Source organism: Eschrichtius robustus, chromosome 2 (genome assembly GCF_028021215.1).
Source record: "Eschrichtius robustus isolate mEscRob2 chromosome 2, mEscRob2.pri, whole genome shotgun sequence".
NCBI classification, from domain to species: domain Eukaryota; kingdom Metazoa; phylum Chordata; class Mammalia; order Artiodactyla; family Eschrichtiidae; genus Eschrichtius; species Eschrichtius robustus.
Window position 1 is genome coordinate 42,530,222 of NC_090825.1, and position 24,820 is coordinate 42,555,041.

Genomic DNA, 24,820 nt, shown 5'->3' on the forward strand with positions numbered 1-24,820 from the left:
CTGTCCAGTAGAACTTTCTGTGGAAATACTCTCTGTGCTTTTCAAGTACAGAAGTCAACGGCCACATATGGCTGTTGAGCATTTGAAATGGTGCTAGTGCAATTGAAGAGCTAAATGATTAATTTAATTTTAATTATTTTAAATTTAACTAGCCACATAGTGTCTACTGGGTATTATACTGGAAGGTGCTGATATGGAACATTTCTACCATAATACAAAGTTTTACAGGGCAGTGCTTGTTCAACAGTGTAGGTCTAGATTTCTCAGAAATAGTCTTCTCCCCCTATCCACAGGAGAGAATTAACTTACCAGATAAAACCACTCCAGTTCAGAATCACTTTGAGGTCACAGTGAGTTGGGGAACTGTGAGAAGAGATAGAGAACATGAACCTTAATGGGGAAGGGAGAAACTAGACAGCATGTCTTATGGTTTTCTCTGAATCTTTTCCTCAAAGCTTCTAACCTAAGCAGTCTGAATTTTTCCCTACAATTGTAGTAGGAAAAAAAGATTTATCTTTGGTATAATTTATGTAAGATGTATAATTTTGTGATGTTGTGTATGTGTTTTATTTACTTACAGAGGTAAGGAACTCAGAAGAACAGTATAATAAAATAGTAATACCAAATGAAGAAAGTGTAGTCATCTATTATAAGATTAGGCAGCAGCTTGCCAAATTGGGTAAAGAAATTGAAGAATATATTCACAAACCAAAATATTGCTTACCATTTCTACAACCAGGTCGTTTGGTAAAGGTATGTCATTATTTTTTTCATTAATTATTTCAATATTTAGTATTTTTTGGATGAAGATTCCAGTTTTTTTTCTTATCTTGGTAAAATACAGTAGTTTTTTTATCTATATTAACTTTATTCTTTTACCTGTTTCATGTGGCACTAAGGAAGGAGGGGTCATGTGAAGGCCTTTTTAATCACTACTGATTTTCATTTGGGGGATATAAATTGAAGTGGACAGTTTTGGAATTAACATGAAATATTTCCAGTTATGAAATGCTGTCCCAGAATAAGGCAGTTTTAAGACCTGGATGAATTCATTAGCTATAAAAGACTTCAGATATTCTCCAAACAAATACACCATATCATTTTAACATTTATTTGCCAACTGAGAGATTCCTGTTATTGCTGTTCTGGAATCCCTTGAAATTTGGCAGTGATTTCTTTCTGTAGGGTTAATTTCTTTTTTTTTCCTTTTTTTTTTAAGTTTAACAATGATCTTTCAAAAAAATATTTTATCAGGAGAACTCAAAGTTTTATTAGCCTGTAATGTGGGCATGATATCTAAATTGCCTTTTGGACATAAACATTCCTTTTTACTTGCTTTACTTTCTTTTCAGGTAAAGAATGAAGGAGACGATTTTGGCTGGGGTGTAGTGGTGAATTTCTCAAAAAAATCAAATGTTAAGGTAAACTGTTGTCCTAAAAGTGGAATTGTATGTAAATTTTTAGTGAAATGTTTTTTCAGGCTCAGGAAGTTGATCAGATTAGAAATGCCATTACCAAAAAAAAGAAAGAAAGAAAGAAATAGCATTGCCTTAAGAGAAACTGTAATAAATTCTATATAAGGAATTAATTTTTTGAATAATCATAAATTTTATCCTTAAAGTGGTATGGTTATTTTCCTAACACTATCACAGATTTTAATTTCATGACAGTTTTACATTTCTTCTCTGAGTTCACCAGTTCTTTTTATAAATTTACTATTTAAATTGAATATTAGAAAAAATTAGCATCTGACACTGAAAACTGGAATTTTGATTCAGGTATATGTTAGAGACTTAAAAGAAAGAACTTAGGAAAGCTGGTTAATTTTACTTACTCTCTCTACATGAAGGCAATAATAAAGTTGCTTTTGGTCATTATTTATATAAATACTTTGAAAAGATTACATATACATAAAGTCATGGATGATTTTGATAATTTGTTACAAAAATGATTACCTCAAAATTAAATCAGGCTTCCTGTCTATTATATTTTCTTTACCTGCAATAGGCACCAACCAACAGGTGCCAGTATATGACCTCAGGCAAGACGTTCTGAATCTTCATGCCTGTTTTCTCTTTTCTTTAAAATGAAGGGTTTGCATGAGATGATTTCATGATTTTGTCATTAACTTCTTTGTCCCGCCTATGTGTAAAGGCAATTGAGAATTAAGCTTTGGGATTGAAAGTTAGTCCTGAAATATGTAAATGAACTTTGCGATACTGTGGAGAAATAATTAAGTTCATAGGTTTGTGATAGGAGTTTTGATTAATGATCTACGATTAATCCCACTGAATAGATTATTACCATTTTCATAATTTACAGGAATTTTTTTCAAAGTATTGTCACACTCATTGTCTCATTTGATTCTAATTTAAGAAGCATTCATTGACTATAGACACAATTCCTGTACTTACTCATTTTATGAACAGAGGCAAGCAGGTAATGAAAATGTAAGGCAGAATATGAAATGATTTAGTAAAGATATAAGTAAAGTGCATTTGGAGCAGGAGGAGGAAGAAATTTTGTCTGAGCTATTAGAGATGGCACCTGAGAAGGAAGAGAATTGAAAATTTTAAATGGAACCTTGAACACTAAGTAGAATTTCATTTGATGGATATTCGCTGGTGGAAGTAGTATGCAGCAGGCACAGAACATTTCAGGTGAAGGGAAGGAGTAAAATCATAAAAAGTATTGAGGTTAATCATGGAAAAGTATTTAAAATACAGATTTTGAGTATGTTGGGTCTAGATTTAAATATTTGAAAGCAGTGGCAGGCCATTGAAGGTTAATTGGTTGGTTGATTGGTTTGCTTGGGTTTTTTTTTCTTCCAGTTTTATTGAGAAACAGTTGACATACAGCATTCTATAAATTTAAAGTGTACAAAAAAAAAAACAACTAAACAAACAAAAAAAGACTTGGTCATAATTTGGGACTTCCCTGGTGGCACAGTGGTTAAGACTCCATGCTCCCAAGGCAGGGGGCCGGAGTTCAATCCCTGGTCAGGGAACTAGATCCCACATGCATGCTGCACCTAAGAGTTCGCATGCTGCAACTAAGGAGCCTGCCTGCCGCAACTAAGACGGGGCCCAAATAAATAAATAAATAAAATATTTAAATTTAAAGTGTACAATGTAATGATTTGACTTACATACATCGTGAAATGATTACCACAGTACATTGAGTGAACACCCATCATCGCATGTAGATACATTAAAGAAATTTAAAAACTCTTTTTTCCTTGTGATGAGAATTCTTAGGATTTACTCTCTTAACTTTCATGTATAACAGCACTGTTATAATTATAACGTTATAATTATATTATAACATTATAATTAACAGCACTGTTGGTTATATTTATCATGTTGTACGTTATATCCCTAGTATTTATTTATCTTATAACTAGAAGTTTATATCTTTTTATTACTTTCATCTAATTCCCCCTTCCCCTACCCCTGCCTCTGGAAACCACAAATCTGATCTCTTTGTCTATGAGTTTGTTTGTTTTTGGAGCATAATTGACTGACAACACTGTTAGTTCCTATTACACAACATAATGATATATTTCTGTACATTTCAAAATGTTCGTAATGATAATTCTAGTTGTCACGAGGAAAATATATTACATAGTTATAGACTATATTCCCCACACTACATTTCATGCCTGTGACTCATTTATTTAGTAACTGAAAGTTTGTACCTCTTAATCTCCCTCAACTATTTCTCTCCTCCTCCCCTCCCCTTCCCTCTGGCAGCCATCTTTTCTCTGCATCAATGACTCTGTTTCTGTTTGGTTCTGTTTGTTCACTCGTTTTGTTTTTCATATTCCACATTTAAGTGAAGTCATCTAGTATTTGTCATTCTCTGTCTGGCTTATTTCATTTAGCATAATACTCTCCAGGTCCATCCATGTTGTTGGACATGGCAAGGTTTCATTCTTTTTCATGGCTTAGTAATATTCCTGTGTGTGTGTTTGTGTGTGTGTGGGAGACAGAGAGACATCTTCTTTCCTCTATTGATGGCACTTGCATTGCTTCCATATCTTGTCTATTATGAGATACACAGTAATACTGCAAGGAACATAGGTGTGCATATATCTTTTTGAATAATAGTGTTTTTGTTTTCTTCAAATAAATACTCAGGAGTGAAATTGCTGAATCATTTGGTAGTTATATTTTCACTTTTTTGAGGAACCGCCATACTGTTTTCCATAGTGGCTGCACCAGTTTACATTCCCACCAACAGTGCACAGGGTTTCCCTTTTTTCCATATCCTCACCAACATTTTTATTTCTTGTCATTTTGATAATAGTCATTCTGTCAGGTGTGAGGTGAATAGCTCATTGTGGTTCTGATTTGCATTACCCTTATGATTAGTGATGTTGCATCTTTTCATGTACCTGATGGCCATCCTAATGACTTCTTTGGAAAAACATCTACTCAGGCCCTCTGCCATTTTTTAATCAGGTTGTCTGGTTTTTTTGATGTCGAGTTTTGTGAGTTCTTTGTATATTTTGGATATTAACCCCTTATCGGATATATCGTTTGCAGATACCTTTTCCCGTTCAGTCGGTGAGCTTTTAGTTTTGTTCATAGTTTCCTTCACTGAGCAAAACCTTTTCAGTTTGATTTAGTCCCATTTGTTTATTTTTGCTTTTGTTTCCCTTGCCTGAGGAGACAGATCCAAAAAACTATTACCAAGACCAGTGTCAAAGACTTTACTGCCTGTGTTTACTTCTGGAAGTTTTATGGTTTCACACCTTACATTTAAGTCTTTAATCCATTTTGAATTTATTTTTGAGCATAGTGTGGGAGAGTAGTCTGGTTTGATTCTTCCACGTGTAGCTGTCCAGTTTTCCCAACACCATTTGTTGAAGAGGCTGTCTTTTCCCCATTGTATATTCTTGCCTGCTTTGTCATAGATTAATTGCCCATATAATAGCGTGGGTCCATTTCTGGACTCTATGCTGTTCCATTGATCTGTGTGTCTTTTTTTTACGACAGTACCGTGCTGTTTTGATGACTGTAGCTTTGTAGTATAGTTTTTTTGTTTTTTGGGTTTTTTTAATTTATGGCTGTGTTGGGTCTTCGTTTCTGTGCAAGGGCTTTCTCTAGGTGCGGCGCGCGGGGGCCACTCTTCATTGCGGTGCGCAGGCCTCTCACTATCGTGACCTCTCTTGTTGTGGAACACAGGCTCCAGACGCACAGGCTCAGTAATTGTGGCTCACGGGCCCAGTTGCTCCACGGCATGTGGGATCTTCCCAGACCAGGGTTTGAACCCGTGTCCCCTGCATTGGCAGGCAGATTCTCAACCACTGTGCCACCAGGGAAGCCCCTGTAGTATAGTTTTGAATCAGGGAGTATAATACCTCCAGTTTTTGTTTTTCTTTCTCAAGCTTGTTTTTCTTTCTCAAGCTTGTTTTGGCTCTTTGTGGTCTTTTGTGTTTCCATACATATTTTAGAATTATTTGTTCTAGTTATGTGAAAAATGCCATTGGTATTTGATAGGGATTGTATGGAAACTATAGATTGCCATGGGGAATATGGTCATTTTAACAATATTCTTCCAGTCTACGATCACAATATTCCTTTCCATCTGTTCGTGTTGTCTTCAATTTCTTTCATTATTGTCATGTACTTTCCCTATAGTGTAGTATAGTTTTCTTATGGTACAGGTCTTTTACCTCCTTAGTAAGATGTAGTCCTAGGTATTTTATTCTCTTTGGTGCAATTGTGAATGGAATTGTTTTCTTGATTTCTCTTTCTGATAGTTCTTTGTTAGTGTATAGAAGTGCAGCAGATTTCTGTATATTAATTTTGTATCCTGCAACTTTACTGAATTCATTGATGAGTTCTAGTAGTTTTTGGTGGCGTCTTTAGGATTTTCTATGTATAGTGTCATGTCATCTTCAGACAGTTAAAGTTTTACTTCTTCCTTTCCAATTAGGATTCCTTTTATTTCTTTCTCTTGTCTGATTGTTGTGGCTAGGACTTCCACTACTGTGTTGAATAGAAGTGGCGAGAGTGGACATCTTTGTTTTGTTCCAGATCTTAGAGGAAATGCTTTCAGCTTTTTTACCATTGAGTATGATGTTAATTGTGGATTTGTCATATATGGCCTTTATTATGTTGAGGTATGTTCCCTCTGTACCTACTTTGTTGAGAGTTTTTATTGTAAATGGGTGTTGAATTTTATCAAAAGCTTTTTCTGCATTTATTGAGATGATCATGTGATTTTTATTCTTCAGTTTGTAAATGTGGTGTTTCATTGACTGATTTGTGGATATTGAACTGTCCTTGCATCCCTGAGATAAATCCCACTTGATCTCGGTTTTGGTCTTTTTAATGTAGTATTGAATTTGGTTGGCTAATATTTTGTTTAGGATTTTTGCATTTATGTTCAGCAGTGATATTAGCTTCTAATTTTTCTTGTGATATCTTTGGTTTTGGTATCAAGGTGGTGATGGCCTTGTAGAAGGAATTTGGAAGTGTTCCTTTCTCTACAATTTTTTGGAATAACTTGAGCAGGATAGTTGTTAACTCTTCCCTAGATGTTTAGTAGAATACACCTGAGATGCCATCTTGCACATCTTCACTTTCTTGGCAATGTTCTTTAAAGCACGAAAGTTTTAAATTTTGATACAATCCAATTTCTTTTGTTGTTGTTGTTACTTAGGCTTTTGATGTCATATATAAGAAACCACTGCCAACATCAAGATCATGAAGATTTACCCCTATGTTTTTTCTACGTTTTATAGTTTTAGCTCTTAACATTTAGGTCTTTGTTCTGTTTTGAGCTGATTTTTATATGTGCCTTAAGAATCCAACTTTTTTCTTGTCCTAGGACTATTTGTTGGAAAATTCTTTTCTCATTAAACAATGCTGGCACCCTTGTCAAAACTCATATGATCATGGACACATGAGTTTATTTCTGGATTCTCAGTTCTGTTCAGTTGATCTATATCTTTATCCTCATGCCAGTACCATACTGTCTGTATTACTGTATGTTTGTAGTTAAGGTTTGAAGAAATGGATTGGTAAGACCTCCACCTTTATTCAAGATTGTGTTGTTGGCTATTCTGTGACCCTTACAAGTCCATGTGAATTTTATTATCTGTCAGTTTCTACAAAGAAGTTAGCTGGGATTCTGATAGGGATTTCATTTAATCTTTAGATCATTTTGGAGAGAGTATTGTCAGCTTACAAGTCTTGAGTCTTTCGATTGTGAACATAGGAAGTTTTCCCATTTTTTTAGATCTTTTGAAATTGCTTGCAACAATAATTTGTTTTCCAAGTATAAATTTTGCACTTCTTTTGTTAAATTTATTCCTGAGTATTTTAATCTTTTGATGTTATCATAAATGGAATTGTTCTTTTGATTTCATTTTTTAATATTTCATGGCAAGTATATATTAACACAGTTGACTTTATATATTGATCTTGCATTCTGTAACTTTGCTAACTTTATTAGTTCTAATAGTTCTAATAGTGGGTTCTTTAGGATTTTCTTGTCTGCAAATAGAGGTGGTTTTACTTCTCCCTTTCCATTCTGGATGCATTTTATTTCCTCTTTTTGCCTAATAGGCCTGGCTAGAACCTCCAGTACAATATTGATGGAGCAGATGCCCTTGTCTTTTTCCTAATCTTGAGGTGGGGGGAACATTCATTGAGGTGGGGGAACATTCATTCTTTCACCATTAAGTATGTTTTCTTAAGTGTCCTTTATTGAGTTGAGGAAGTTTCCTTTTCCTAGTTTGTTGAGTGTTTTTGTCATGAGTGTTGTTTTTTGTCAAATGCTTTTTATATGCCTATTCAAATAATCATGTGGTTGTTTTTTATTCTCATTTGTATTTAATCTGATGAAGTATGTTATACTAATTGATTTTCAAATACTAAAGCAACTTTGGATTCCTGGGATGAATCGTACTTGTTCATTCCCTGTTATCCTTTTTCTGTGTTAATGGATTTGGTTTGCTAATATGTTGTTAAAGATATTTGCACCCATATTCAAAGGAGATAATGGTTTGTAGTTTTCTTTTCTTTTGCTGTCTTTCCCTGGGTTTGGTATCAGGGTAATGCCTGCCTCACATAATGAGTTAGGAAGTGTTCCCCTCCTTGTCTATTTTTTGGAGGAGTTTTTTAAGAATTTATATTGATTCTTTATATATTTGGCTGTGAGGTCACCTGCCTGGGCTTTTCTTTGTGGATTGTTTATTGATTGTTAAATCAGTTTCTTTATTTGTTATAGGTCTGTTCAGATTGTCTGTTTCTGAAACAGTTTCAGTGATTTGTCTTTTTAGGAATTAGTCCATTTCATCTAAGTTACCTAGTTTAGTGGTGTACAGTTGTTCATAATATTGCTTTATAATCCTTTTTATTTCTGTAAAGTTGTTAGTAATGTCTCCTCTTTCATTTCTTATTTTTTTTTTAACATCTTTATTGGAGTATAATTGCTTTACAATGGTGTGTTAGTTTCTGCTGTATCACAAAGTGAATCAGCTATATGTATACATATATCCCCATATCCCCTCCCTCTTGCTCTCCCTCTTGCTCTCCCTATCCCATCCCTCTAGGTCACAAAGCACCGAGCTGATCTCCCTGTGCTATGTGGCTGCTTCCCACTAGCTATCTATTTTACATTTGGTAGTGTATATATGTCCATGCCACTCTATCACTTTGTCCCAGCTTACCCTCCTCTTTCATTTCTGATTTTGATACTTTTAATCTTTCACCTAGCTAAAGGTTTATCAGTTTTGTTCATCTCAAAGAACCAGCTCTTGGTTTCATTGATTTTTCTTTATTTTTAAGTTTCATTAATTTCTGCTTTATTTATAATCTTTATCATTTCCTTCCATCTCCTAGCTTTAGATTTAGTTTGCAGTTCTTTGTCCGTTGTCTTTAAGTGGAAGATTAGGTTATTAATTTGAGATTTTCTTCTTTTGTAATACATTTATACCAATGTCTTTTATAAGACGTTTATACCAATAAATTTCCATCTGCAAGGAATTTAGCTGCATGAATTTTGGCGTATTGTGTCTTCATTTTCATTCATCTCAAAGCATTTTTTAATCTCCCTTTTGAGTTCTTTGACCCATTGGTTATTTAAGAATGTGTTAATTTCCATATATTTGTGAATTTCCTGAATTTCTGTCTGCTTTTGATTTCTAATTTCATTCTGTTGTTGAGAACATACTTGATATTATTTCATTCCTTTTGAATTTAGTGAAGTTTGTGCAGTGACCTAACATGTTCTCTCCTGCAGAATGTTTCATGTGCAGTTGAGAAGAATGTATATTCTGTTGAGGTGAGATGTTCTTTAGGTATCTGTTAGGTCTAGTTTTTTTTTAGAGTGTTGTTCAGGTCTTCTATTTCTTTCCTTGCAGATCCTTCTTTCTAGTTGTTTTATGCATTGTTGAAAGTGGGGTATTGAAGTCTCTTAACTATTACTGTTGAAATGTTATTTCTTCCTTCATTTCTGTCAATTTTTGCTTTATGTGTTTTGTGTTCTGCTAAAGTGTGTTTCATCTTATGATTAGTATAGCCCACTTCAGCTTTCTTTTGATTGTTGTTCATATGCTATATCTCTTTCCATCTTTTTTACTTTCAGTCTTTTTCGTATCAGTGAATTTAAGCTATGTCTCCTATAGACAGCATGGTTGGATATTGTTTTATCTAATCTGAAAAATCTCTGCCTATCGATTGGGCTGCTTAACCCATTCACATTTAATGTTATTATTGGTATGACTTGATTGATGGCTGTCTTTTTTTGTTTTCTATGTGTCATTTCTTTTTTTGTTTTTCTATTCCTCCTTTAGTGCTTTCTTTTGCATTGAGTACCTGTTTTCTAATGTGACATTTTAATTTATTTCATGGGCTTTTTTCTCTACCTGTATTTTTTGTTATTTTCTTAGTGGTTGCTAGGGCTTTCCATATACATATTAACATAATAGAATAAGCTTCAGATTTATACTAACTTAATTCCAGTTAGATATAGAAACATTACTCTTTTATGCCTCTGTTCCATTTTCCCTCTTTTTGTGGTATATATGTTATAGGTGTTATACCTATAAATGTTACAAAGCCAACAATACATGTTATAATTATTACTTTAGATAATGTTAGGACTTTTAAAGAAGCTTAGAGGAGAAAGGAGAGTAAGTATATATTTATAACTTCTGTTATATTAACCTTGTTTATCATTTCTGGTTGTCTTTCTTAATTCCTATGAATTCAACTTACCATCTAGATTTATTGACTTAGCCCAATACTGCTTTGCTCCCACCTACTTCCTTTGTGCTATTATTGGCAAATATACTACATTTCTGTTATAGGCTCAACAGTCTCAAAAATTCAATATATACATTTTGTTTTATATAATGAGTTTTTAAGTCATTTAAGAGAAAAGGAAATAGTCAATTATTTTGTCTTTTATAATTACCATTACCAGAGTTGTTTCTTCATGTGGATTCAATATTACGACTGGTGTCACTTACTTTCAGCCTGAAGAACTTCCTTTAGTGTTTTATGTAAAGCTAGTATGCCAGCAAAAAATTCTCTCAGTTTTTTGTTTATTCGGGAATGCTTGTTTTTGAACGATAACTTTGCCTGCATATAGATTTCTTGGTTAAGAGGTTTATTCTGTGAATATGCTAACCCACGGCCTCTGGCCTCCATCATTTCTCCTGAGAAGTTTCTGCTATTAACCTTATTGTAGTCTCCTTGTAAAAAATAAGTCTTGTTTTTCTCTTACTCCTTTCAAGATTTTCTATTTATGTTTGGTTTTTGCATTTTTGCTGTGGTATGTGTATTTGGGCATCTTTTTGCATTTACTCTGTTTGGAGTTCATTGAATTTCCTGTAGTGTTTTTCAATTAATTTTGGTAAGTTTTCAGCCATTATTTTATTAAATATTTTTTCATTACTTCTTTCCTCTTTTTCTGGTATTCCCATTATGTTTATGTTGTCATTCTTATTGGTGACCTACATTTCTCTGTGGCTTTGTTCATTTTTCTTCCTTTTTTTTTCCTCCCTCTGTTTTTGGATTGTATCATCTCTTCCAGCCTATCTTCAAATTTGTTAATGCTTTCTTGTACTTCACATATGCTGTTGAATTCCTCTAGTGAGTTTTTCATTTCAGGTATTTCACTTTTGAAATCCAGAATTTCCTCTTGGTTCTTTTTATCATGTTTATCTATTGATATTCTCTATCTGATTGTTATTGTCAATCAAATTGGGATATTGATTATTGTCCCTTCCTTTACTTCTTTAATTATGGTTCCATAGTTCTTTGCGCATATTTATAATGGCTGCCTTTAAGACTTTGTTTAATCCAACATGTGGTCACTCTCACAGGCACTTTCTGTTGCCTGCTTTTTTTTCTGTTTTATTCGTTATGGTTCATACTTTTCTGTCTTTGTCCATGTCTCATAATTTTTCCTTAGAAACTGGACATTTTAAATAATATATTGTAGCACTCTTGGTACTGGTTTTCCCCACCCCCCAAGCCAGGTTTATTGTTGTTATTTGCTTGTTTATATGTTTAATGAGCAGCTAGATTTTTTGAGTGAAGTGTATTCCACGTCCCTCTTCCCCCTACAATGCTGAACCTTTATGTTGGCACAGCCTTGGATATGCCCATAGTTACTCTGGGATGACAGTGGTTTTAAAAAGGGTCTCTTTGTGTCTTTCCCTGAACATACCCTTCTGTTAAGCCCCACTAATTGCAGGAGGCTCCTCCTAGCTTCCCCCCCCACCTCCCCCCCCACCCCAGGTTCTCTCCTGTAAACTAGCTGGCCTCCACATTTTGTCTGTATTTCCAGTGATTCTACAGATTTCCTCCATTTGTGTTTCACCACGGCCTTCACTGTTTTGGAGCATGCTCTAAAGTTTGAACTTCCCCAGCCTCTATTGTAAATGAAATCACGTTCTTTTGGAAGGTATTAAGAGCTGTTTTAAGGCCTGCTTCTCCCCCCAGGCACAATCTCTGAGCCAAGTTCTAAAGCTTGGTGTGGGAACAGTGGTCCACTTCTCTCTGGGTGACACTCCTGCTTTAGGACCTGAGGGCTAAGTGGAGCATAAGAGCCTTACATCTTCTCAGCTTGCCTCTCCCAGCATGGAATCAACGTCTTATAAGCCAGGACAAGGGCAGTTTGAGGCCCCAGTATTCTCAGCAGTGCTACCCCCAAGATAGTCTCTGGCTAAGCAGTGGGGACGGGGCAGAAAAGGGGAGCCCTCACCTCTCAGCCCCTACAATCCCCTACTTGCCCAGAACTTAGCCCTAGCAATAGGTAGGTGGGAGCACGATAAGAAATGTTGATATCATGCTCTTCCTGGGAAGATAGACCTCTACCTGAGATTTGCAGGCAGAGCAGCCCTCCTGTGTTCTGGGCTTCCTGCAATTCCTGTTTTCTTGAGTTAGGAAGGAGTGAGAGGGGAGTGGTCTTGGTTTAGATATCACAAATTCTTACTGAATTTTCATAGATTTCCTTGAATATGTTTCTTCCTTTGATATATGCCCTTAGAACCATTTCCAGAGACTTTGAATGGTTGGGTTTTTGTAATTTTCTCCAGTTTTGCTGGGGAGCAGGTTTGTGGAGCTCCTTATGCTGTCATGCTGGTAGTTGACAGGTTTTACATTTTTAAAGGAGAAAAATTATAGCGAATATAATTGCATTCACACACACACACACACACACACACACACACTGTGGATAGGTTTCTTAATTATTTGTCTCTACTGGTCCTTAATCCATGTATAAAAATAGTGCCAGTTGATGAGAGTTCTTTTAGGCAAAGATGGAATGGGGAATATAGAGGAACACATTCATTTTATTCTGCTTAAATTGATGGTGAAACTGATTTTTCCATTGAGCTGTTTACATTTGTTCACTAAAAATATGAAGTACATTTTTATTAATTTTGTAATCTAGGTCAGAATACTAATTCAAAGATTTTTGTGGTCAGTTGGGTTTGCTAGAGAGAGAGGCATCAACTTAAAAAATTTGCACAACCTAAAAGCTGAGAATTATGTTTTATTTGGTGGACTTACTGAGAAGCCCCAGTATATTTGAGGAAAAGTCATAAAATTATAAATCACATCAGTTCATTTAGTCCCATGTAATTAATTCCTGTTGATCTGGATGAAGTCGTCAGGTTTTCTATTAAAGTTTTGTAATTTCTTCCCTAGTTCAGGGGTATGACCTAAAAGTTAAAAGGAACAATATTTACCAAAGATTCCTTTTATGAATGTTCTTTTATGAATCTTCATTTTTAAAAAGCGTCAGAGTAAAACAGTGCTTGTCTATAAATGACAAGACTTAAAATGGCATGGTTAAAGATCTGATTACAGTGCAGTTGACAAGAAACTTGGGTGTTTCTGTGTCATACAACATTTTAAGATAATTATGAGTTATGACTAATAACATTATACCAGGGCATATCAGATTTTTAGGAATTAAATTTTGGGATATCGACATTAATGACATTTACCTATACAATATAACCTTAGAAGATTTATCTCCAGTAAATGGCAATGCTCCTCAAGTAATTTAACATACCATATAAGCCTAATTAGTTTAACATTCCTTTCTGAGATGTCTCAGAATTTCTTTGAAGCGCATCCTAGAGTTAGCTGGAGGTCAAAAGAACTTCAGTTAGAATTTTATGTTTGGGAAGTTTGTCAAAAATATCAAAAAGTTTCAAAACACTTGGTAAAATCACTGTGAAACAATACTTGTTCACTTAACCAGAGTGATAAAAGATTTCACAAACAAATACAGATCACTTAAAGGCAAAGAAACTCATACAATCTGTTATCAAAAGCAGTACTCCAAGAAGACTTTGTTCTCTAATAGAGAGGAACCAAATCCAGTGTTGCACCAGCCTACTTTTGATAACAAAATCCATTTATGTAAATTTATGTAAATCAAATTTAATCTAATCCCAGCCTGACCATGTACAAAACTCCTTTTCAGGGTTCCTTTTACAAACCTTCCACAGTTTTCTGTACTCTTATTAGTTTGTCCCTTATTTTTTCATCTTGAAACAACTGGCTCTAGGACAAAACATTCTTTCCCCTTAACAAAATATATTTTCATTCCTCATGCCTTCTTTTGCATACATTTCATTTTCCTTACATACTAAAATGTTTCCCTTACTATCTTTAGTAACTTTAACTACATATTACTATTTTAACCCTTAAAAACCTTAATCTCTAGCAAAAACCAACAAGCAGCGAGTAACTGTGAACTTTTTGTCATACCAGCATTTCCTGGTTGGAATATTCCATAACCTAGAAACATCCATCTTCTCGTAGCATAATTTCTTTCCTCAATGTGGTGTAAGATGTGTCTAATAAACCCAAATTAGTTCCCTCTTGTAAGGAGACAGAGGTAGGTAAATTTAGACCTGTTTAGCAATTAATGTTCTAGTGTTTTATCTTATCTGAAATAACCTGGGTATTCAGTGAATTCCCATCATTTAACTTAACTTAGCAAAATTCAAATTACCAAAAATCTGGAAAAACTATTTTAGAGAGACATACCCAAAGCATAATTATTCCTAAAAGTGTTCACCTGAAAACTCTTATCTCATTTACCTTTATTTTGTAACTTATGAAAATCATACCAAGTTAAATTTTTTCTTGCTGACAAACTCTATAACAGAAATAACATGAATTTATTGGTCTTCAGTAAACCTAGGTACAATAAAAGTCAAACATGTCTGTATTGATATTTCCGAGATCATGTGAACCTGAAATTCATTCTGGCCAGTTTCTTTTATATTTAGAAATATTTAGTTTATAAGCACTTACTTTTAAGTCGATTAAGTAGAACTCTTTTATAAGTTTAATTTTGGTAATGTTTTCCAGAGGTAGAGACATCTCATATATATAATGTACACACATACATATAAACAGACAAAATCAGAGATCTCACAGCTTCACTTTAAAAAGTTAGTTAAGGGGGCCTCCCTGGTGGCGCAGTGGTTGAGAATCTGCCTGCCAGTGCAGGGGACACGGGTTCGAGCCTTGGTCTGGGAAGATCCCACATGCCGCTGAGCAACTAGGCCCGTGAGCCACAATTACTGAGCCTGCGCGTCTGGAGCCTGTGCTCCGCAACAAGAGAGGCCGCGATAGTGAGAGACCCGCGCACCGCGATGAAGAGTGGCCCCCGCTTGCCGCAACTGGAGAAAGCCCTCGCGCAGAAACGAGGACCCAACACAGCCATAAATAAATTAATTAATTAATTAATTGAAAGGTTAGTTAAGAATCAGGTATTAAAATATAAACTTACTAGTTTATAAATAACAGTTGGAATAAGTTAAATTTGCTGAGATGTGTAGGGCTTCACTATTTGTGGAAAAGGCTTTTAAGATTTGTATTTGTCCTTGATAAACTGTTAAGGAGGCTATGACTTAGATTTTGGGTGAGGGAGCCTTTCCAGAGACTTGAGCTTAAAAAGTCCTACCTCCCCCACCCCGTGGCCTTTTTCTTCTAGGTTTCAGGTTTTACCAGACTGAGCTAATTTGACTCACTTTCAAGTCACTGTGGGCTGTATTTACATTTCTAATTTGTAGAGATTTACAAGACAAAGACAGTTGCTTTTAATTCTCTGAAGAACTGGTCTTCTGCCAAAATTATATTAAAGATTGATTTGCCCAACTATATTTTATTTAATTTGCTTTTTTTTAATATCAGAAGATTTCCAACCAAACTGAAAATTGAGTTCTATGTTCTAGAACTTTATGGTTCAATTTTTCATGCCTTCAAAGGCTTGCATAAGGCATTTAACAAAGACCCTCTTTCTGATTGCATAGGTTAGACCCAGAGCAAAATCTTTATTCTTCTTATTAGCCCCTAAATATTAGCTCCCAGTCTTGCACCATATTGAGGAAAGAAGATGGATATTTCTAGAGTTTATGGAATATTCCAATTAGGAAATGGTGGTATGCCAAACAGTTCACAATTTTACTTGCTGCTTGTTGGTTTTCACTAGAGTTTAAGGTATTTAAGTGTTCCTTTTACTGTGTGGGTTCAGGTAACCCTACTGGTTTCTGTTAGTATGTTTAATTAATATTGTCTGAAGGGCAGATTTATATGCCCTGTCCTGTACTTCCAGGCAGGGGACGCATTCCCCAGTGAAACATGTCTATCTCACAATATAATTAGGCAAAAGAGATGTAACCATCTTATATAAGATCTATTTAAATATACCAAATTTTATAAACTTTATCTCAGTTCTGTCAACTTTTGTACCTTTAACTTTAGTTTGTATTAGGGCACTATCAACATACCTTTGTCTTATAAGGAGTCCAGAAACTTTTCTTTTTATCCCAACCATTTAATCTTTTTATATAAAAGGCTTTGGGATTCCCAATGAGATGTTGAGGCAAAGGACTCAGGCCCCTTTGTTGATTTTTTTTAACTTGATTAATTGGCCCAAGCAATTGTTGGTCAGTTATCTCAGTGCAATTTTTTCAGACTTTTTTTTTACCCCAGACTTGTTTGGAGCCCTTTAATGTTGGGGACCAATAGGGGGGTTCCTTTGACCCATCCAATCTTAGGTAGTGTTGTATCAGAACCTTTTGTTTTAATCCCATTAACATCCATTTTATTTATTCTGTTTTAAAATAACCATGTAAAAATTTCTTTATCCATTTGGGACGAGGCCCTTTAAAGTTTCTACCTTTTTGTGAAGAAGTCTCTAGACTTTTTCTTCAGTTTTTTTCTTACTTCCCTGTTAATCAACCTAATTAACATGAATTATCCTAGTGTTTTTATTAGCATCTGTAAGACCCATGAAGGGAAAGCAGAGTGCACAAATAAAGCTTCCCAAGCCATGTTTTCTTTTCGTTTGGGTTAAATTAAAGGAGTTCTCAGGTTAGCCATTTTATCTTTTTCTACCTTCTGATATGATTTTTTCATAGGTACCAATAGAACAGCTGTTTATAATGAGAGCTCTAAAAATTTACCAGTTTAGAAGTTTCTCAAATTTAAAAGATCCATCATCTGGCCATTAACGAGATATATCTTAATAGGGACTCAAACCAATAAAATGCAAGAGGCATGCCCACATGACAGTGTGAAGCAAGCCACCTAAACAAAATCCAGAAAATTTACTCCCCACAATAGTAAAAGACCTTCGTTGTACAGGCTGATACAAGGGAGGTTAAGATGGCAGAAAGCCCCCTGAAAGTTGGCACAGTCAGACAAAAGATTGCTCAGAATCCCAGTCTGTTCAATGGGCTGCGAAATGTACACCATATGTGTACTTTATGGATGGCAGAGACCAAGTTCTCAGAACACACACACACACACACACACACACACACACACACACACTCACACACAGTGCTGAAGAAGATTGGGTAGAACATTTACCTCTCAAAGACACGGAAAGATAAATGCAAGTTCCCACTAAAAGGACTTTTTCTTTACGGTCAGAATTCTGAAAATATGTTTTATCAAGCTGGATTTCTCTAACTTAACTGCATATGCAATAAAAGAGCCCCCATCTTAGTCATTTTCAGGGCAAGATTTCCTTTAATCCCCAATTAAAGTACTTGTAAGTTTTGCATGTACATAAACCTGGTAATTTGTCACTCCTTTTGTTTTGAAAGTTTTGTTCCCTGTTCTGAGGTCAGTTTGTTGAGATAAAGTAGGTAGTGACAATCCTGTGGTGGGCCAGGGTGCTGTTTGTGAGCTTAACTGCTCTAGGTTTTACCCTGGAGCTGTTTTAGCTCTCTTACGTGTCTCAGTTTTTCCCGGCAGTATCCTGAGACCACTGTGGGTGCTCAGATCATGGAGTGACCAACTCTTATGCATATCCCCCGCAGAGCAAATTTTTACTTAAAGTGAGTGGGTTTCCCTGTAGGGGCAGCCACATATTATGAGGGCTTGCCTCCACCACTCCCACAAGCGTCTTAGTTGCCTGAGAAAGCCGTTGCCACCTGGGAGGAGATGTTCCTTTTACGGAGCAGAAAGCTCTCATGAGATACCTCACTTTTATTACAATAAACTGTTAAAGTAGCCAATTCAAGGAAAAATGACAAGCCAGTCTTCTACCTAATAACGCACTCCAACCTTACTCAGTGTCTTTCAGCTGAGCAGAGTCTTCCCAGTGTCTTTCAACGGAGGATAACCAACTCAGTGTCTAAACTAAGCAAAAGTCTTCCCAGTGTCTTTCAGCTGAGGTTAACCTGCTCAGTGTCTAAACTGAGCAAAAATCTCCCCAGTATCTTTCAACTGAGGGTGAACCAGGTACCTCTTCTTGAAACAAAGTTTCAAAGATAACCTGCTCCTCCAAAGAGGAGACTTAGGAGATTCGAGAACCAGGAGATAAACTGGAGATTAAATAAAGCGTAGGAGATTCAAGAACCAGAAGAGACTCACCCAAATTTGTCTGGACTTTCCGAGGAGGCAGACAGGCCCAAGTGGCCTCAGCTGGTACCAAGGCTCCGGATCCTCATATAGTTCAGGCAAAGGAGAGAAGTCTGCTCTGGGTCCCTTTGTTAGTCGCCGAAACAGTCGACTGAAAAAAAATTGCACAATCTAAAAGTTGAGAATTATGTTTTATTCGGCAGACTTACTGAGACCTTAAGCCCGGGAAACAGCCTCTCAGATAGCTTTGAGGGACTGTTTTGAAGAGGTAAGGGAGGAGCCAGGATATATAGGAGTTTTTGCAGACAAACAAAAACTAGGTAGTCAGAACATCAAAAGATTACAGTTAATTAAAGAAAACCAGACACCTCAGGTTAATGAATTTAACACTTTTCCATGTATCGGAAGATGCAAGCGTCTGGGCTTATTGAAATTGTTCCTTTGATATGCACCTTAACTGCCCTGTTTTTGTCCATCCTGTATCCCCTCAGAGTATACCATTGGGGGTGGCTGCAGAGGCTGATAGCTTGATGGCAGGCAGCCTGTTTATCTTGATCCTGAGCTCCCCTCAGGATGCACCCTCAGGGGTGGCTTCAGTGGCTGATGGCTGCAGCATTCTTTGCTCACTGATACGGCAGGTGACATGACATCCTTTGTCCACAGAGGGAAAGTACATACTGATGAAGAAAATATTTTGAAGCATTTTAAGGAGATAAAAATGCATTGTCAATATTTATTTTGTATTTGTTTCTTTACATTCTATAATCTTGAGATTATCAAAATTATATTTCTCTTATGTGAAGGTTGATATTGTTGACCCACCTTTACCAAAGTACAGAACTAGAAAAAATTTGCTGAGAAAAGTTTTATCATTTTAGGAAATAAATTTAATAGCAAGTTTTCATTTAATGCAACAATAAAGAAAGCTTTCAAAAGAGTTTCCATAGTAACACTTGAGAATACCTCTGTAATGTTGTAAATGGTTTTGGTAGTTCTACAAAGATAATTATGTATGAGATGATAGGGAGAATATTAAGTTTATAAATAAAATCTACAGAATTGGAATTAAAGCCAATAACAGAGTTCTAGATTGTCTAGACACATTAAAGATTCTTCATAAATCTTAGGTTATTTTTGTCCAAATACTCGTATGTCCTATAACACCTTGTAGTTAATTTATTCATCATATTGTGAAATGCATCTTATTTAGAGGGGTTTTTTCCCCTCTGGAAAGGCTAAATATTATAATCACTGATTCTCCTTATGGTTCTTGGCCCCTTGGAAGAGTTAACAGTTGGTCATAACTATTTACCTCATTTTAAAACTCATTTTGTATTAACTAAGAGAGAGAGAGATATATATGCGTGTGTGTGTGTATATATATATACACACACACATAATCTTTTCAGATACAAGTCTAATTGAAAATACTGTCTTTGAATCTGTATCAAGCTGAAAAATGTTTGAAAACTTCTTTAAAAATAACCATATTTTGAATAAAAATATGTGCCGAGAAAAAACTAGTTTTCTTTTTGAATTGGAAAATGGAGCTTATGCTTTCTTTGAGGAAATTTGTACTCAGATGTTTAAGATAATTATGATTATATTTTTGGTTTGTTTTAGAAATATATTTTACTATTCTGAAGCAGATTGATAGTTTTATTACAGAAATAGATTGTAGGAATGGATTCATGGTCATTTCTTGACAGTTTTTCATTTTTGCACAGGAACTGTGCAGGCGGGGGTGGGAGGAGAACAAATCATCACTTCTTGCCATGTTCCCCTCTCAATCAAAATAACTCTCCCTTAAGGGGAATCTGCCTACATTGTTGGTGGGAATGTAAATTGGTGCAGCCACTATGGAAAACAATATGGAGGTTCCTCAGAAACTAAAAATAGAGTTGCCATATGATCCAGCAATCCCACTCCTGGGCATATATCCGAACAAAATTATAATTAAAAAAGATACATACACCCCTATGTTCATAGCAGCACTATTCACAATAGTCAAGACATGGAAACCTAAATGTCCATCAACAGATAAATGAATAAAGTGTGGTATGTATATTGATACAATGGGATGCTGCTCAGTCATTAAAAAAAAAACAAAAACAAAATAGTGAACAAAATAATGCCATTTGCAACAACATGGATGGAACTAGAGATTATCATACTAAGTGAAGTAAATCAGACAGAGAAAGACAAATATCATATGGTATCACTTATATGTGGAATCTAAAATATGACATAAGTGAACCTATCTATGAAACAGAAACAGACTCACAGACATAGGGAACAGACTTGTGGTCTGACTTGCGGTCTGGGGAGGGATGGAATAGGAGTTTGGAGTTAGATGCAAACTATTATATATGGAATGGATGAACAACAAGGTCTTACTGTATAGCACAGGGAACTATATTCAATATCTTGTGATAAACCATAATGGAAAAGAATATAAAAAAGTGTTTATATATATGTATAACTGAATCACTTTGCTGTGCAGCAGAAATTAACACATTGTAAATCAGCTATACTTCAATTTTTTAAAAAAACTAATTTTATGCAAAAGAGATTATTCAAATATTGAATTAAAAAGCAAAGAGGAATTCTTTACTGAAGAAAAAAGTCTTCTATTACTATTTGAAAAATGTTGCTCTCAAACATAAATTGTCATAGTGCAGAAGATGTGATTAGTGTTAGGTCTTTGAGAATCATGTTTTTATTAGAGAATATAAAAGACTAAAAGACTTTTAATGAAATGATATGAAACCACAGAGTAGAGGTGCCAGTATACTAAGCAATAAAATAATCTGCTCTGAATATATTTTTCATCTTGTTTAATTAAGGTTATTTGAAGATACATACTCATTTTCTGATACTGATAATTCCTTTTGGTTTCTTTTTCTAATTCTGGCATAACATGAAATAAAATTATAAACCGATCATTAGAAACTTAAAATGGCATATCAGTTGACAGTGATCATAACATTTAAATTTGTAATTATCAAGTAATTTCTGTGTTTTTTCATCCAGTGGAGCATGTTGAAGGATGAAAAGAGACAGGCTTCATTTCATGAAATTAACATTTATTGTGCATTACGTAAGTCATAGTGCTAAATACTGAGAACATAGTTCCTGTACACATGGAACTTAAAATTTGTGTGCCAGTTTTTAAGAATTAATAAACTTCTTTTATCCTGTTTTTTTCTAGCCTAATTCTGGTGAACTGGATCCTTTATATGTAGTGGAAGTACTTCTGCGCTGTAGCAAAGAGAGCTTGAAAAATTCAGCTACTGAGGCTGCAAAACCAGCTAAGTCTGATGAGAAAGGAGAGATGCAGGTTTGTACTTTATTTTTCATTTTCAGATTTCACATATTTTGAACATTATTTATAATCACTAGCTTTCCTGAATGTGATTATAATGAACATACTGTCATGATTTCCTAATTGGAAGTTTTCAAGGTATGTGAAAGCCATCTAACACCAGTAGGATGATTAATCTCCTTATCAGATTATGGCAGGGTAATTAGTGACAAAGTGAAAGATAAAGAGAATTTAATAATTTAAATTTTCACATGAAGCTGGAATTTACCTGAGCTAAAAAAGATGTTTTATCATTATTTTGCGATTGTATCATTTTACACTTTATTCCATCCATATTGTTTATTACATTCCTGTGAAAATAATGATTGAAAATAATGAGCCAGTGTTTTGATAATGAAAAAGTTCTACCTAAGTTTCCTTAAAATCGTTTAATTTACATGTGCTTTTAATTAAATGCAAAACATTCAGCTTGCCACATGAGATACACATATTACTTAAATGTCTCCTATTTTATTTCATTTTAAAATAATTAATATAGAATAATTGTAGGTAAGCCTTACTGTGGAGAGTCCAAGTATCTATTTGAAGAGTAATATCATACTGAAATTTTGTTATTTTTAAACACTGCTCTAAGTATGTGGTGTATTGGCTAGGTCTTTTAGGAAATGTCATTGTAATGATACTTGTCATAACAGGCTTTGGTTTGTGGAAAGTAAAATCTGCCACTGTAGCATCATTGGCTGCTGCTTTACATCAGTGAAATGAATGTGAGATTCAAAGCTGACAGTATTTAAAAAGACTGTTTATTATTAAACATTTTAAAATAATGATTTAAAAGTCTAGTTATTTATAATTCTGAATACCAGCTAGCCTTTGATCTTTGTTCCTCACTCTTCTAATTTGCTCTCCTCCAGAATTCCACCACCATTGAAACTTACATGATTTACTTTTCGCCAACATTTATTTTGTCAACTGACTGCCTAACTAAAATTAGGCTAAAATTCCCACAATTTGGCATATAGTCATTGTGGCCAAAGGAATCTTTGAAGTTGGAATGGCAAATATGTGGCATGCATGGCAGCATTCTCCTTCTCTCATGGCAGATATTAATAATAAGTCATGGGCCCCTTTTACACTCAAAGCTTATTAGACTCTTGCTGAGAAAATGATCTAATGAGTAATTCATTGGAGTTAGTATTTTAGGTGAAACCTGTTTGTTGTCTGCTGTGTTCTAGGCCCAAATTTTATTAAGCATGAGCATCTGTGCCTGTTTTACTTAAAGATACTGAGAAGCTTTGCAGTACTTAATAATATGATTTTGTTGAGTTCAGTAGACAGTCTCTACAGGGAAGTCTTCACTGTACCCTGGGCAAAACTGAGTGTCTCTCCTCTGCTGAATAACATTTTTTTATTCAGTTTATTTCAGCATATGCTGCTAAGGAAATTAAGGTGGGGATGTGTAAGCATGAATTATATATGTAGTCTCTGACTTAAAGGGGTTTAGAACTATGGAGGGAGCATTTTTTGCTCAGAGAGGTGACCATCAAAGATACGTGTGTGCATAGTCTTATAAAAGTAATGAGACTTAGGCAAATTTGTAGGAATATTAGAACTTTTTTCAGACAAAAATTGCATTCCCAGCTGTGGAAGCAACACGTGCAGAGTACAAAACATCCCTCTTTAAAAATAACTCCAAGACGAAATTGGGTCATTTGTAGAGACTTGGATGGATCTGGAGACTGTCATACAGAGTGAAGTAAGTCAGAAAGAGAAAAACAAATATCGTATATTAACGCATATATGTGGAACCTAGAAAAATGGTACAGATGAACCAGTTTGCAGGGCAGAAAATGAGACACAGATGTAGAGAACAAACGTATGGACACCAAGCAGGGAAAGCGGCGGGGTGGTGGGGATGGTGGTGTGATGAATTGGGTGATTGGGATTGACATGTATACACTGATGTGTATAAAATTGATGACTAATAAGAAAAAAAAAAAGCAAGTAACTAAAAAAATAATAATAAATTTTTATATTGATTACATGTTGAAATGGTAATATTTTTAATATATTGGTTAAATAATATATTTTTAAAAATTAAAAAAAAAACCTCCAAGTTGTTCTGTCTATATGGTTGAATGACAAAGGCATAGAATAAAACAGGGAGGAGAACTATACCTTAAGAAATGAGATATGTATATAATATTATTTGCTTTTGCAAATTAATATTTTGAGTAGGAATCCTGGACACAGGGAAATAACGCCACAGGCAGTTTATAAGGAAATCTCACCTCTCAACTGCCATGATTGTGTAGCACTATTTAGGGTAGGTTTGAACCCAATTTCCTTTACATGAGATATGAGGAGGAAGTAGAATTTCCATAGTTATCTTTCCCTCCTCTAACTTTGAGTGTGTGTAATGTCAAATTTAGCTTTTGATCAGCCTTTGTATAAGACTACTTTCTAAAGTGACTTTTTCTTTTACCTGTGAAATAAATCTTGAATTTATTTTTCCAGAAAAACAAAATGGCTTAGAATATAGCTAGCTTTGGATAACAGTTGATTAGTAGAGGTTAACACTTCCGACAATGTATTCTAAAAATTGCTCTTGTCACTGTGGCTTTGCCAGCTTCAAGTGTTTCTGACCACTGCCCCTTATCACAGCCCTTTCATAAGAGTTAAATGAGACTCAGTGTCAGGAAATAGAGACCATAATTACAAAGTCTAGAATATTGATTTCTGTTTTGTTTCTCTAGGCAAAGACTTCTCTAGAATCATTCAGCATTAGATTAAAACATCTATAAAAGGACATAGAATAGAAGGTTACAGATCACAACTATACACTTAGGCTATCTAAAAACTACTTGAGAGTCAAAATACCCTTTAATAGTGGTGATAGAATGAGATTTAGCAGTTTTTTCACTTTAGAAGTTTGCATCAAAAGTGTACTATTACAAATTGAAATCAGATTTTTTTATTTTAAATAAACTTTGAACATATTTAAAATAGCTGATTTAAACTCTATTAAGTGCAGTAGCTGGACTTCCTCAGTGACAGTTTCTGTTGACTGCTCTTTTTCCCTGTATATGCACCATATTTTGTTGTTTCTTTACATATTTTG

At 34.9% G+C, this 24,820-nt stretch overlaps 1 protein-coding gene across 2 annotated transcripts in view; it reads left to right on the forward strand.

Moving 5' to 3' along the window:
• MTREX (Mtr4 exosome RNA helicase) overlaps positions 1-24,820 on the forward strand; it is a 131,246-nt gene that overhangs the window by 72,796 nt on the left and 33,630 nt on the right. For both annotated transcript variants that reach the window (XM_068535342.1, XM_068535343.1), the window contains exons 17-19: positions 581-753; positions 1,353-1,421; positions 21,586-21,714. In XM_068535342.1, the coding sequence (XP_068391443.1) occupies positions 581-753; positions 1,353-1,421; positions 21,586-21,714 (371 nt within the window). The remainder of the gene's footprint in view (positions 1-580; positions 754-1,352; positions 1,422-21,585; positions 21,715-24,820) is intronic.